Source organism: Nylanderia fulva, unplaced genomic scaffold (genome assembly GCF_048542155.1).
Source record: "Nylanderia fulva isolate GAGA-0341 unplaced genomic scaffold, ASM4854215v1 Scaffold42, whole genome shotgun sequence".
NCBI lineage: Eukaryota > Metazoa > Arthropoda > Insecta > Hymenoptera > Formicidae > Nylanderia > Nylanderia fulva.
In genome coordinates this window covers 1,388,722-1,403,925 of record NW_028190499.1, presented here as the reverse complement: position 1 = coordinate 1,403,925, position 15,204 = coordinate 1,388,722, and the positions used below count along the sequence as shown (strand labels likewise).

Here is a 15,204-nt window from a genome sequence, read left to right as displayed (position 1 = left end):
ACCCCGTATTTCGAGCGGACAATCGACGGAGGAAAGCAGTACGATAATTTTCCAATTACCCATGACGATCGCGAGCCCTTCGGCGCTCACGTAGTATCGACATCGATCGGCTTCGATCCGGCGTGAGAGTGCAACGGTGAAGAGCAATGAGCCGGAATGTCGCGAGGAGACGAAATGTGAACGCCAGTAACAAAAGCAGTATTGATCATCTGTATGATAAATTGGTGCAGCAATAAAGAGAAAATTTTTTTGTGTTTAAAATTCAAATAAAATTGTCTATATAATTAAAATTTTAGATAATAAATGATCATAAATGCGTAATGCACTTTTATATGTTGAAAATAAAGATAATATATTTAACTGTAATATTTATTTACCCTGAAAATTATGGTAGAGAAAAATTTTATAAGAATTTCACTGATTGATATTTAATTTTTAACAAAAAATATTGATCGTGTACAAAGTAAAATTTACTATGTACATATTAATATTTTTTGTTGTACTAAAAATTAAATATTAATCAATATGGTATTGGAAAAATTTTATTAAAGTTCCTCTGATTAATATTTACCGCAATAAAAATATTAATATGTACATAGTAAATTTTACTATATGTATATACATATTAAAATTTTTTGTTGTGCAAAAAATTAAATATTAATCAGAGAAATTCTTAAAAAATTTTTCCACTACCATATTGTACCACGATTACCATGATTTTCATATATTTTAAGTTAAAATATAAATTTTTTTCAAGCTAAAAAGTTACGCGTGTAAAATATTTAAGTCATTATTTTTATCCTCGTAAATAAAATTTAAAAAAATTAATAAAAAAATAAAAAAGATAAAAATAGATAAATTGTTCAGATAATATTTAGAAAACTGACAATTTAAATATCTTATCAAAACTTAATTTAGAAGTGATGACAAATACTGATCAAGGAACAATGAAGAGCAACTTCTATCGAAATTCTCGACAACATAATGCACCTGCGCGTGCGAATGAATAGTTTTATACCTGCATAAGTGCTACAATGTCGAAAAAGTCTAGCGACGAGTGGGTTCCGTGATTTACTCGCGCATTAAGAATTTTTATTATACCGGTAAATGTTTTATGATTGTCCCTAACGCGCTTTAAAGCTAGACTGTATCAACGTTCTGAGAACTGCGAAACAGTATTATCCCAAGCAGAAGTTGTCGGCCGACAATTACGATCGAGATGCTGTTAAACAACGAACGACTTTATTTGCAACATTCATCGATAGATTACTCTGCGTAATCGTATAGAAAAAAAAAATATAATTTTAAAAAAATTCTTTAATTAATTCTTGAAAATAAAACTAATATGCTTTCGAAGCATAGCGTTACAAAAAAAAATATGTACTTAAAAGAACTTTAATTTTATAATTTCCTAAGATTCAATTTAATATTCTTTTTATTATGGCAAAAGTTAATGATCTCCCATGCGCCAAAATATTTAATAAAAAAAATATTCTAGGTCTGAAAAAATTATTTTTCAAAGACATCACGATTTTCTTAAGCGACGCGAATTTTTTTTCGGACTTGCATGATTTTGCAACGTGGAAGATGAGGCTCTTTCAGACCTCCGCGTCCTTCTTCCCTTCGTTCTTCTTTGTCTTTTCCACAGTTTCTTATCCTTTTCGCGTGGGAGGCGGCAAAACGTCCGGTTCTCTCGCCTCCTCTTTGTCTCTCCCACTTACCTTTTCTGTTCGCTTCAATATCTCTTTTTATCCCCTTCCACTGGACCCAGTCGTGGATCGCCAACTCGGTGTGTAAAGGTGCGTACTATACCTATAATGCTATGTAATGCTATGCGAGCATTAGCGAACGAATCGGTTCGTAGTAATCCAAATAATGATAGTGAAAGAGATTGTAAATCTCATCTACTATACGAATAAAATCATATATGCATGATTTTTTCTTTAATACACATACATAAAAGCGTGCATTCGCATCGATAAATCCAATATAAATCGAATGTTTTTTTATTTATAAAAAATATTTTATATTATATATTTAATTGTCTTTTAATATTTCTCCAATATTATGAAATGATAAATTAATTCAAAGCTAAGAAGTCACGTGTACAAAACATTGAAAACATTATCTTTATATGCAGGTGAACAATCGAATAAATAAATACACAAATAAATTTTAGTAGAACCAGCGTGAATTACCAAGGCGACGGACTCTTTGTTTATAATAATATTATATATTATTATATATTATGTGCAGGTGCTCGCATAGGATATAAAACGCGCCTTGAAGAACCCGACCGCCTGCTGGCGAGCTGGTTGTTTCGCGCGCAATCGCACGACACGCATGCCGATATGTATATATCTATATATATATATATATATATATATATGTACAAGCCGGCAACGGGGGCAGCAGAAATGCCGATTCGTAATTGCAATAATGGGAGTGATGGGATATATGGTTATAGTGCTGTGTTGCTACTCACTTGCAGTGCGACTCGCCGCGCGGCGACGACACGCAGAGTCCTCCGTGCTTGCATGGGCTCGGCGAACACGACACGAAACCTGTAACAGTGACGAAACAAAATCTCGGTTATTTTATTTTCTATCGCACTTAATATTATAATGTATATTAATACATATTACGCGTGCTAAAATATCATAGAACGCAATAGAAACGTCATTAAACGTCAAAATGACGTCATTAGATGTCAAAATGACGTCAGTTTGACGTTCAATGATGTTTTACTATAGAAATGTGCAAAGTAGCAAACTGACGTCAGTTTGACGTTCATTAATACGTATATTAATACATATTACGCGTGCTAAAATATCATAGAACGCAATAGAAACGTCATTAAACGTCAAAATGACGTCATTAGATGTCAAAATGACGTCAGTTTGACGTTCAATGACGTTTTACTATAGAGATGTGCAAAGTAGCAAACTGACGTCAGTTTGACGTTCAATGACGTTTTACTATAGAGATGTGCAAAGTAGCAAACTGATGTCATTAAACATGACGTCATTAGATGTCAAAATGACGTCAGTTTGACGTTCAATGACGTCGCAGTTTGCTACTTTGCACATCTCTACAGTGAAAAAGTTATTTAAAAAATATTTCTGGAGTAGCTAATTTCACATTAACCTTTACCCCCAAATTTTTACAAAAATAATTTTTAATTAACCTAATTGATAAACATTTGCTTCTAGAAAAAAATTATTTAAAAAATTTAGAAGTTAACTTCGCATTTAAAAATATCATCTTATTAAGAATTTTTATCACGAATCATTATTTTGATCAATTTGCTCGTTTTGATCATTTTAATTTTTTTAATTTTTATCACTTTTATTGTTTTTGTTATTTTGATCGTTTCAGTCATTTTATTAAATGTAATTAAAATGATTAGAATAATTAAAACGATCAAATAATCAAAATAATGAAAAATATAAAACGATCTTTTGATTATAATTTTTGATATTAATGATGATCTTATTAAATCAGATATTTTTGTCGCAAATTGTATGCATTTATACAGATTTAATATTATATACAATATTATATTTATAATATATTTTAATCAAAATATAAACAAAATAATACACAGAGAGAATTTTCTCTTAAAATTCACTCTGAAAATCATATTAATAATATTAATCTACCACAATAAGATATAAAATATGTTCGCGACGAAAAAATATATCTGACTTTAATAAAATTTGGAATTTTGTGGTTTAATTCACTGTGCTTGATTGAAAATACGCCGACGAAAATTTTGTCATTTTTTATATATAATGGATTCGTAAACGTGAAATTTCGCTTATCGCAACCTCGTTGCAATTAAAGTGCATCTTTGGAGCCTCCGAGAAAGCGGTGAATTCGCAAGAGAATCTTTGACACGCCGTGCAAATTGAACTTTCGTGTAGGGCCCGGCAAAGATGGAGATAAAGGGACGAGAAGAGATGAGAAAGGAAGAAGGATGGAAAGGCGAAGCGCGTCTCGTATTACGGGAGAACCCTTAAAGGAAGAACGAAAATATCGTTGCATCTCTTGGCGTTAGACGCTACCGACGCAGAAAAGAGGTCGACGAAAGCCTTCGACGCCTTGAAAGCGGCGCTATTAAATTTCACGAAATTCCATCCGAAAATCCAAAGTTCAAGAAAGAGGGAATCTGTGATTGAATTTTATTGAAATTTATTCGCGCGCGACGCGCTTTCGTCGATATTTTGCGCGTAAATCTGTCATCCTTATTGCGCCAAAAATCGGCGACGCCCAGTAAAAAACATTTTACATGCATGGTGTATAAAAAAGAAGAAAGAGAGATCACAAACGTAAAATGTTTATCTTTTCTATAAAACTGGATATCGACGGACCTCGGACATTTTCGCACTTAAGGGAATGCTGACCATGTCTGTTTTACCGACTTTGAATTCCAGGGCTTTTCTTTTTATTGGCTATACAGATTGAAAAATCCTTCTCCACAATTAAAGTACTGATAATAATGAACGGGAGCGCTGTAATTTCGTATAAAAAACAATAAAAGTTAAAAAATTACAGTTTTTTATCGGCCTGTTGCATCAGCTCATAACAATAGTTATTTAATACAAAAGTTCTGCAGTTGATTTGTGCACAAAATATGGCGCTCCCAATAGAGATGATATGAAAGAATAATACAGAAATAATAAAAACAAGATTAAAAAGCTGTATCAAAAGATTCGTACTTGGATTAAAATAAAAAATGGACCTAACCTAACTTAAAGTCGGTAAAACAGAACTAGAACAGCATCCCCTTAAAAGAAGGGCTGAAGTATAAAAAGCGCGTTCAAGAGCTCGATTAATGTGTTCGATACGGCATATAATGCACTACGAACAGCTGATACAAGCATGCCAGCGTCTGCATAATAACAACGTAGCAAATAACCGCTTAACGTGAACATGGCTTAGAGTGGAAGCCTCGTCTACTTATATTTTATCAGGGTACACCGGAGGGCCACATCGTTTATACTCGACCTTTCATCATATGTACAAGAAACTCTTTCAACTTCCTACAAAATTTCCATTTCGTAATAAATTGGCAAATTTTCCAAGTCATATTCGACGACGCCTCTAGCTATAGATAAATTCATTCGTGCAATTATTTCGAAAACGAATTAAGCATTATCTCTCTGCTACATAAATATATCATTTTTCACTGTCGCAGATATTCACTTAACTTGAGAGCCCTGTCCACATCATTAATGTTAGACTTACGGAGAAGGATGATTATCAATAGAGTAAAGCGCATGATGTAATGAGCACGAGGCTTCATGAAGTTGCGTGGGACGCAGAAAAGCTGTCTTAACGTTTAAAAATGTCAGTAATCGCACACATTATTCGGTCGTCACCTCGCTCTCACACGCGACATTATTGCGAGCAGCTCCGTCACGAGCGACAAAAATTCATATAAGATTTGTCACGTGTAACAAAAGCATCTTTTATTACAATTTTCTACGTTAAATAATTTTATAGTAGTTTTGAAATTTCTATATATCTTCTCTTTCGTATATCTATAGAAATAATTTTAAATCTGACTGGCTCAGAACCAAATTAATTAAATAAATATCGATTATATAAAAAATAAGCACATTATAAGCAGATATATTTTTAAAATTATTTGTATGAGGAAGTGCCGAGAAAAGAGACTTGAAAAATGTAAGACAGATAATAATATATACTTGTCGGAATTACGAGTGATTATTGGCCCGTCAGGGTTAACGGGACGATTCAATCTATTCGGCAGGACACGGCTCGAATGAAGTGGACCAGCTGTCAACGTCGCGACGACAAACAAGAACGAAGACAATCGCAAGGCTCGCGAGCAAGACGGATGGGATCAGTTAAACCAAACTGTCTTCGTGACAAATCCTCCGTTTCCTCTGTCGCTTCGCGGCTCCGTTCTCTCTCTCTCTCTCTTTCGTCGTCGTCGACGCACTTGCGTGTACATACGCTCTCGTTCGCGATTACTCCGTAATTCCTTACGTGGGACGTACAAATCGTCTATCTCTCTCTCTTTCTCTCTCTGTTTCGGTGTGATTCGCCGGAACTTCCGGCCGTCGACACGCGCGATTAACCGTCGCGGCGATGTTAATTGAGAGAAGCCGAAGAAATTCAAGCCTGATTGATGTTACGTCATCTATTAGTGATCGTGAATAAATTCCTCGCGCTCGACTGGTCCTTAGCATTATATTGATCAAAATTAAAGATATATTAACGCTGAACATTTTTTTCATCGAATCAAGGTTGTAGGAAAAAAGCCGCTAAATAAAATGTGCTATATAAAAAATAGATATCCGTAGACTCTATCGTAATTTTCAATAAAACAATTTTAACATATACTTTTTTATTGAAAAAAAAATTCAGATTATTGGTCAGAAAATTTATTAATTTTTAACAGGGTTGAGTAACTAGTTAATTAGTTAAAAGTTTTAAAAAATTGAAAAATTAATAACTTAGCTTAGTTAAATTTAAAATGTATTAATTGTTAACTTCAACTAGTTATTTTTGACTTTAAACTTTTAACTTTTTCCCTAAGTTAAATTTTTTTAAATCTCTGAATACCACTATTCTTTTTAAGTTATAAACGTATTATTTTTAAATTCAAGTATTATTAATTTTTATGTTCATTTGTCATCAATCGTATTATATAATTACCAAAAAATAGATTTCTATATAAAAATCAAAATTTCTTTGTTTTATTTGTTATTATATATTTTAAAAGAATTAACAAACAAAATTCTAATTTAATATAAATAATATTTTTAAAAATTAACTTTTGATTTAACTTCAGTCAATTTAATTTTAACTGACAAGGGACATGTCACAACTGTCCGGAACCGATTTGATTCTCCTTGAAATATGTTGTTAAATACACAAATCTAAAAGACACGTATTTTTTTATACGTGCGCAATTTGAGTTTTAAGGGGTGAAACACCCCTTTAAAGAATAACGGTATTTTTCTTTAGGATCAAATATCTGCTAAACTATAAGAGATATAAAGAAAAAACGTACAACAAATTTTAATGGCTTGAAGAGTACTTTAAAGTTATATGAACAAAAATTTTTTTTTTTTTTTTTTTTTTTAAAAACCCTCACCACCTAATTTTTTTTTTCAAAATTAAAAATTTTGTTTTACCTAATTTAAAGCTTATTTTTTTCCAAATTCAACCATGTGTAATAAAGTTATGTTACGAAATATCATTTTCGAAAATTAATTATAAACGCTCCCGTATATACGCTCATCCGTGCTATGTGCGTAAGTAATTACCGTCGAACAATAAAATATATAAAAAATGTTTTTGTATAATTCTTATTTATGTTTTCTATGTATTTATAACTGCGTATTGTGTATATTTAGATTTAAAAAAAAATTTTTAAATATAATTAATAAGAATTTTTTAAATATACCCCCTGCTTTCTTATTATTTCTTTAATATTTAATTTCTTCTATAAAAATTAAAAACAATTATATTTTATAATAAAATTATTTTTTAATTGAATCTTGCGAATACCAATGTCGCAATATTTGGCATAAACAAATTTTATATCTTACGTTAAATGAATCATAAGATAAGATTATGTGTACGTGTTCCAGATAAGTTATAATTTTTACAATAAAATCTTTAATACGTTAAAATAAATAATAAAATAAGATTATGTGATGACGTATTTCTGATAAGTTAATATAAATTGTTCATGTAGCAGCATAATTCTCACAGTCGGTGTAGTCTTTTCGTTGTAATAATATCTGTGTAAACTGTTCTTTTATTGCAATAGAAAGCAAAATATAACATCTTTGAATATGATTATCAATCCGCTTAACGTTGTTAGACTTTTATTGGTGTCAATAAATTCAATATATTTAACAGAAACGCCAGTAACTGAAGCAGAAGTGGAATTAAAGGAAAACATTAAAAAAATATTACTGGATAGCGTTTTTCATTATAATGGGGTGGAAGTAACGGAAGAAATATATCTCGATTATGAAGAACCTTATAAATTACATAGTTTTGAAATAATTGAAGATGACGAAGAAGCATGGCATGAAGATAGTTTAAATTCTCATCCTCATTGTTCAAATGATGATACAAATTTTGATAGTTCTTATAAAAGACGAGCTGTTGAGTATTGGCGATTTCGGGACACTGATGAAAACAGTAATGACAGAAAAAGGAATCGTGCTCTAAGAGTAGTACAAAATAAATTTAGAAGAGTTTCATCTGAACGTCAGTTAAAGCGATGGGAAGAACAAATACAATCAGGTGGAAGTCGTACAGAAAAATTATCTTACATCTCCAAATTTACACATGATAAATTTACTGCAGCTGTCGAATCAGGATTCATGGTTCATGATATTGATTTAAAAAGATGGGCTTTACAAGCTCAAGAAGAAATAGGAAATTTAAATCCTATATTTAAAGCATCTCACAGTTGGATAGCAAGATTTAAGAAGTCTCACCGAATTGTTTCAAGAAAAGTTACGAAGTTTGTCACTAGAAGAACATTAGAAGATTCTGCTGATTTGCAAAAATCAGCTGATGATTTTCTGGAAACAGTAAAACCTCTTATTGAACAGTTTGGATCTGAAAATATTTACAATTCAGATCAAAGTGGTTTCCAATTGGAACTTCACTCTGGAAGATCATTGTCTAACCAGGGAGAAAAGAAAGTAGAACGTGTCGTGCAATCCATATCATCAACAACCCATTCATATACGATACAACCAATAATATCCTGTAATGGCAATTTGTTGTCCCCTTTATTTATTGTATTAAAAGAAGCTAATGGTAAATTTGGACCAAGAGTACAAGAAAATTTATTTAAAGCAGAAAATGTTATTGTAAAAGCATCGAAATCTGGTAAAATGACATCAGGTATTTTCCTTTTATAATTACTTTTTTTAACAACCTTATTTTATTTAACAATTTAATAAGAGTCATAAAAAAACTATTAAATTAACATTTATATTTTGTACAGATCATTTTAAAATGTGGTTAGAAGAAGCTTATTTCGCAAACATTGGTCCTAATAGCGTTCTTCTTATCGATTCATGGACTGGACATTGCCCCAATATGATTTCGGATTTAACACCTCCTGGAACACATATTACTACTATGATAATACCGAAAGGAACTACAGGGAAAATACAACCATTAGATGTTTATGGATTCAGAATTTGGAAAAATTTTGCTAAAAGATTTTCAGATGCGGTTTTACTGTTGGAAAGTAATATAAACTTACATGAACGAAATAATATAATAAAATTGCAATCTTTGATACATAATCAATTGTCATCCCCACGATATCAAAACTTATTTAAATATTCGTGGTTTAAAAGTGGTTATACGAATGAAAGACCAGACGAATTCGAAAATCCAGTACACTTTAGTTTAGACGAAACTTTAACAAAATGTGATATCGAAGGTTGCAATAATATAGCTGTAGTAAGATGTTCTTGGTGCAAGAAGTCATTATGTTTGAAACATTTTTTTGTCGAATATCATTATTGTAATGTGTATAATGAGTGAATAATATAAAATGCAAATACATTTTTAAAAAAATCTAAATATACACAATACACAGTTATAAATACATAGAAAACATAAATAAGAATTATACAAAAACATTTTTTATATATTTTATTGTTCGACGGTAATTACTTACGCACATAGCACGGATGAGCGTATATACGGGAGCGTTTATAATTAATTTTCGAAAATGATATTTCGTAACATAACTTTATTACACATGGTTGAATTTGGAAAAAAATAAGCTTTAAATTAGGTAAAACAAAATTTTTAATTTTGAAAAAAAAAATTAGGTGGTGAGGGTTTTTAAAAAAAAAAAAAAAAAAAAAAAATTTTTGTTCATATAACTTTAAAGTACTCTTCAAGCCATTAAAATTTGTTGTACGTTTTTTCTTTATATCTCTTATAGTTTAGCAGATATTTGATCCTAAAGAAAAATACCGTTATTCTTTAAAGGGGTGTTTCACCCCTTAAAACTCAAATTGCGCACGTATAAAAAAATACGTGTCTTTTAGATTTGTGTATTTAACAACATATTTCAAGGAGAATCAAATCGGTTCCGGACAGTTGTGACATGTCCCTTGTGAGTTAATTTTTTGTTCAAGCAACTTCTCAATAATAAAAAATAATTTCCAATAATAAAAAAATTTTTACAAACATATACTTTTTTCTAGAAAAAAAATTGGAGTTCATATACATAAATTATTGTTGAGAAAATGTTTATTTTGCATTTATACAAGTACGCGGCGAGCTGAAATATCGCCGATGTAATGTGTATTTTGCGCTTGAGGGCGGCGGTTGATTGTCTAATGTGTTTCTTCATGCGAAATGAAATGAAATTAGAAATACGAGGGAGCGAGAGAGCGAATTATTAAAGAAAGATCGTTGTAGAACGAATACTTAATTACGGCGGTTGCGTAATCATCATGGTATTTTCACTTTCAACCTCCGGCGAACAGCTGTACCATCATATATACATATGTGCTCGCACAATAATCTGCATTATTCTAGGGAAAAATGAGTTTAATTGCTTCAATTCCAGAGTAAATTACCCCCGCAGTAGAAAGCCACTGTTAAATTACGCCTTCCTTCCTGCTCTCGTCCGCAAAATTAATTTGCGCCAGTACTAATAATGGAACCTCCGTGCAAATTGTCGCGAATGAGAGAGAGGGGATAGTTGCGTCATTTTATATATATAAATACTTAATTTATTTAATAGATTGAAGTTATTTATATATGTATAAAATATCCTAAAAAATTCTCAAGGAGTTACAAGAATCTAGTAAATCGAAATATTTTTTAACATTGTGTAAAATTTTTGTTTAAATAAGTAGACAATATTTTATGTTAAAAAAATATATATTCAAATAATAAATTATTTATAAAGTACAAAATATTATATATTTTTTAACCCCCCCCCCCCAAAAAAAAAAAAACCCCAAAAAGGGTTTTTTGGGGGGGAAAAAAGGGCCAAAAGAGTTGGGGGGGGAAAATTAATTTTAAAAAAAAAAAAATTTTTTTTTTAAAAAAAAATTCCCCCCCGGGGAAAAAAAATTTTCCCCAAATTTTTTTTTTTTTTTTAAAAGGGTTTTTTTTTGGGGGAAAAAAGGGGGGAAAAATTTTTTTTAAAAACAAAAAAAATTTTTTAATTTTTTTTTAAAAAATTTTAAAAAAAATTTCTTTTTTAAAAAAAATTTTAAAAAAAAAAAAATTTTTAAAAATTTTTTTTTTTTTTTTTTTTTTTTAAAAATTAAAAAAAAATTTTTTTTTTAAAAAAAAAAAATTTTTTTAAAAAAAAAAAAAAATTTTAAAATTTAAAAAAAATTTTTTTTTTTTAAATTTTTTTTTTTAAAAATTTAAAAATTTTTTCCCCTTTTTAAAAAAAAAATTTTTTTTTTTAAAACCAAAAAAAAAAAAATTTTTAAAAAAAATTTTTAAAATTTTTTTTGGGGATTTTTTTTTAAAACGGGAAAAAAAAGGGGGTTTTACCCTTTTTTTAAAAAAGGGGTTTTTTTTTCCCCTTTTTTTTCCCCCCTTGGTTTTTTTTTTTAAAAAAAAAAAAAAATTTTTTTTTTTTTTTTTTTTTTTAAAATAAAAAAATTTTTAATTTTTTTTTTTTTAAAAAAATTTTAATTTTTTTTTTTTTTTTTTTTTCCCCCCTTTTTTAAAAAAAATTCTTTTCCCCCCCCAAAAAAAAAAAAAAAAAAAAAATTTTTAAAAAAAAATTAAATTAAAAAAAAAAAAAAAATTTTTTTTTTTTAAAAATTTATTTTAAAAAAAGTTTTTTTCCCCCCAAATTTGGGTTTTTTTTTCCCCCCTTTTTTTTTTTTTTTTTGGGGTTTTTAAAAATTTTTCCCCCTTTTTTTTTTTTTTTTGGTCGGTGTAGTCTTTTCGTTGTAATAATATCTGTGTAAACTGTTCTTTTATTGCAATAGAAAGCAAAATATAACATCTTTGAATATGATTATCAATCCGCTTAACGTTGTTAGACTTTTATTGGTGTCAATAAATTCAATATATTTAACAGAAACGCCAGTAACTGAAGCAGAAGTGGAATTAAAGGAAAACATTAAAAAAATATTACTGGATAGCGTTTTTCATTATAATGGGGTGGAAGTAACGGAAGAAATATATCTCGATTATGAAGAACCTTATAAATTACATAGTTTTGAAATAATTGAAGATGACGAAGAAGCATGGCATGAAGATAGTTTAAATTCTCATCCTCATTGTTCAAATGATGATACAAATTTTGATAGTTCTTATAAAAGACGAGCTGTTGAGTATTGGCGATTTCGGGACACTGATGAAAACAGTAATGACAGAAAAAGGAATCGTGCTCTAAGAGTAGTACAAAATAAATTTAGAAGAGTTTCATCTGAACGTCAGTTAAAGCGATGGGAAGAACAAATACAATCAGGTGGAAGTCGTACAGAAAAATTATCTTACATCTCCAAATTTACACATGATAAATTTACTGCAGCTGTCGAATCAGGATTCATGGTTCATGATATTGATTTAAAAAGATGGGCTTTACAAGCTCAAGAAGAAATAGGAAATTTAAATCCTATATTTAAAGCATCTCACAGTTGGATAGCAAGATTTAAGAAGTCTCACCGAATTGTTTCAAGAAAAGTTACGAAGTTTGTCACTAGAAGAACATTAGAAGATTCTGCTGATTTGCAAAAATCAGCTGATGATTTTCTGGAAACAGTAAAACCTCTTATTGAACAGTTTGGATCTGAAAATATTTACAATTCAGATCAAAGTGGTTTCCAATTGGAACTTCACTCTGGAAGATCATTGTCTAACCAGGGAGAAAAGAAAGTAGAACGTGTCGTGCAATCCATATCATCAACAACCCATTCATATACGATACAACCAATAATATCCTGTAATGGCAATTTGTTGTCCCCTTTATTTATTGTATTAAAAGAAGCTAATGGTAAATTTGGACCAAGAGTACAAGAAAATTTATTTAAAGCAGAAAATGTTATTGTAAAAGCATCGAAATCTGGTAAAATGACATCAGGTATTTTCCTTTTATAATTACTTTTTTTAACAACCTTATTTTATTTAACAATTTAATAAGAGTCATAAAAAAACTATTAAATTAACATTTATATTTTGTACAGATCATTTTAAAATGTGGTTAGAAGAAGCTTATTTCGCAAACATTGGTCCTAATAGCGTTCTTCTTATCGATTCATGGACTGGACATTGCCCCAATATGATTTCGGATTTAACACCTCCTGGAACACATATTACTACTATGATAATACCGAAAGGAACTACAGGGAAAATACAACCATTAGATGTTTATGGATTCAGAATTTGGAAAAATTTTGCTAAAAGATTTTCAGATGCGGTTTTACTGTTGGAAAGTAATATAAACTTACATGAACGAAATAATATAATAAAATTGCAATCTTTGATACATAATCAATTGTCATCCCCACGATATCAAAACTTATTTAAATATTCGTGGTTTAAAAGTGGTTATACGAATGAAAGACCAGACGAATTCGAAAATCCAGTACACTTTAGTTTAGACGAAACTTTAACAAAATGTGATATCGAAGGTTGCAATAATATAGCTGTAGTAAGATGTTCTTGGTGCAAGAAGTCATTATGTTTGAAACATTTTTTTGTCGAATATCATTATTGTAATGTGTATAATGAGTGAATAATATAAAATGCAAATACATTTTTAAAAAAATCTAAATATACACAATACACAGTTATAAATACATAGAAAACATAAATAAGAATTATACAAAAACATTTTTTATATATTTTATTGTTCGACGGTAATTACTTACGCACATAGCACGGATGAGCGTATATACGGGAGCGTTTATAATTAATTTTCGAAAATGATATTTCGTAACATAACTTTATTACACATGGTTGAATTTGGAAAAAAATAAGCTTTAAATTAGGTAAAACAAAATTTTTAATTTTGAAAAAAAAAATTAGGTGGTGAGGGTTTTTAAAAAAAAAAAAAAAAAAAAAAAATTTTTGTTCATATAACTTTAAAGTACTCTTCAAGCCATTAAAATTTGTTGTACGTTTTTTCTTTATATCTCTTATAGTTTAGCAGATATTTGATCCTAAAGAAAAATACCGTTATTCTTTAAAGGGGTGTTTCACCCCTTAAAACTCAAATTGCGCACGTATAAAAAAATACGTGTCTTTTAGATTTGTGTATTTAACAACATATTTCAAGGAGAATCAAATCGGTTCCGGACAGTTGTGACATGTCCCTTGTGAGTTAATTTTTTGTTCAAGCAACTTCTCAATAATAAAAAATAATTTCCAATAATAAAAAAATTTTTACAAACATATACTTTTTTCTAGAAAAAAAATTGGAGTTCATATACATAAATTATTGTTGAGAAAATGTTTATTTTGCATTTATACAAGTACGCGGCGAGCTGAAATATCGCCGATGTAATGTGTATTTTGCGCTTGAGGGCGGCGGTTGATTGTCTAATGTGTTTCTTCATGCGAAATGAAATGAAATTAGAAATACGAGGGAGCGAGAGAGCGAATTATTAAAGAAAGATCGTTGTAGAACGAATACTTAATTACGGCGGTTGCGTAATCATCATGGTATTTTCACTTTCAACCTCCGGCGAACAGCTGTACCATCATATATACATATGTGCTCGCACAATAATCTGCATTATTCTAGGGAAAAATGAGTTTAATTGCTTCAATTCCAGAGTAAATTACCCCCGCAGTAGAAAGCCACTGTTAAATTACGCCTTCCTTCCTGCTCTCGTCCGCAAAATTAATTTGCGCCAGTACTAATAATGGAACCTCCGTGCAAATTGTCGCGAATGAGAGAGAGGGGATAGTTGCGTCATTTTATATATATAAATACTTAATTTATTTAATAGATTGAAGTTATTTATATATGTATAAAATATCCTAAAAAATTCTCAAGGAGTTACAAGAATCTAGTAAATCGAAATATTTTTTAACATTGTGTAAAATTTTTGTTTAAATAAGTAGACAATATTTTATGTTAAAAAAATATATATTCAAATAATAAATTATTTATAAAGTACAAAATATTATATATTTTTTAATAAATAATTTTATTAATTAAAATATACATTTCTTTAAAAAAAA

General features: G+C 29.6%; 3 protein-coding genes across 4 annotated transcripts in view; 2 read left to right on the top strand and 1 right to left on the bottom strand.

The window, feature by feature from the left end:
- N (neurogenic locus Notch protein) overlaps positions 1-15,204 on the bottom strand; it is a 358,480-nt gene that overhangs the window by 287,716 nt on the left and 55,560 nt on the right. For both annotated transcript variants that reach the window (XR_014925512.1, XM_085486314.1), the window contains exon 2: positions 2,486-2,564. Coding sequence is in view for 1 of the 2 variants with exons in the window: in XM_085486314.1 (XP_085342440.1) it covers positions 2,486-2,564 (79 nt within the window). In the remaining variant the exon portion in view is untranslated. The remainder of the gene's footprint in view (positions 1-2,485; positions 2,565-15,204) is intronic.
- Positions 7,664-10,155, top strand: LOC146721756 (uncharacterized). Its single transcript, XM_085486317.1, has 2 exons — positions 7,664-8,910; positions 9,014-10,155. The coding sequence occupies exons 1-2, from the start codon at positions 7,839-7,841 to the stop codon at positions 9,562-9,564; spliced, it is 1,623 nt and encodes a 540-aa protein (XP_085342443.1). The 5' UTR covers positions 7,664-7,838; the 3' UTR covers positions 9,565-10,155.
- LOC146721755 (uncharacterized) lies at positions 11,952-14,341 on the top strand. Its single transcript, XM_085486319.1, has 2 exons — positions 11,952-13,096; positions 13,200-14,341. Exons 1-2 carry the CDS (start codon positions 12,025-12,027, stop codon positions 13,748-13,750), a joined length of 1,623 nt encoding a protein of 540 aa, XP_085342445.1. The 5' UTR covers positions 11,952-12,024; the 3' UTR covers positions 13,751-14,341.

Coding starts and splice junctions, on each gene's coding strand:
- LOC146721756 (XM_085486317.1), top strand. CDS start 7,839: ATGATTATCAATCCGCTTAACGTTGTTAGACTTTTATTGGTGTCAATA. Junction 8,911..9,013: donor ATCTGGTAAAATGACATCAG/GTATTTTCCTTT, acceptor TATTTTGTACAG/ATCATTTTAAAATGTGGTTA.
- LOC146721755 (XM_085486319.1), top strand. CDS start 12,025: ATGATTATCAATCCGCTTAACGTTGTTAGACTTTTATTGGTGTCAATA. Junction 13,097..13,199: donor ATCTGGTAAAATGACATCAG/GTATTTTCCTTT, acceptor TATTTTGTACAG/ATCATTTTAAAATGTGGTTA.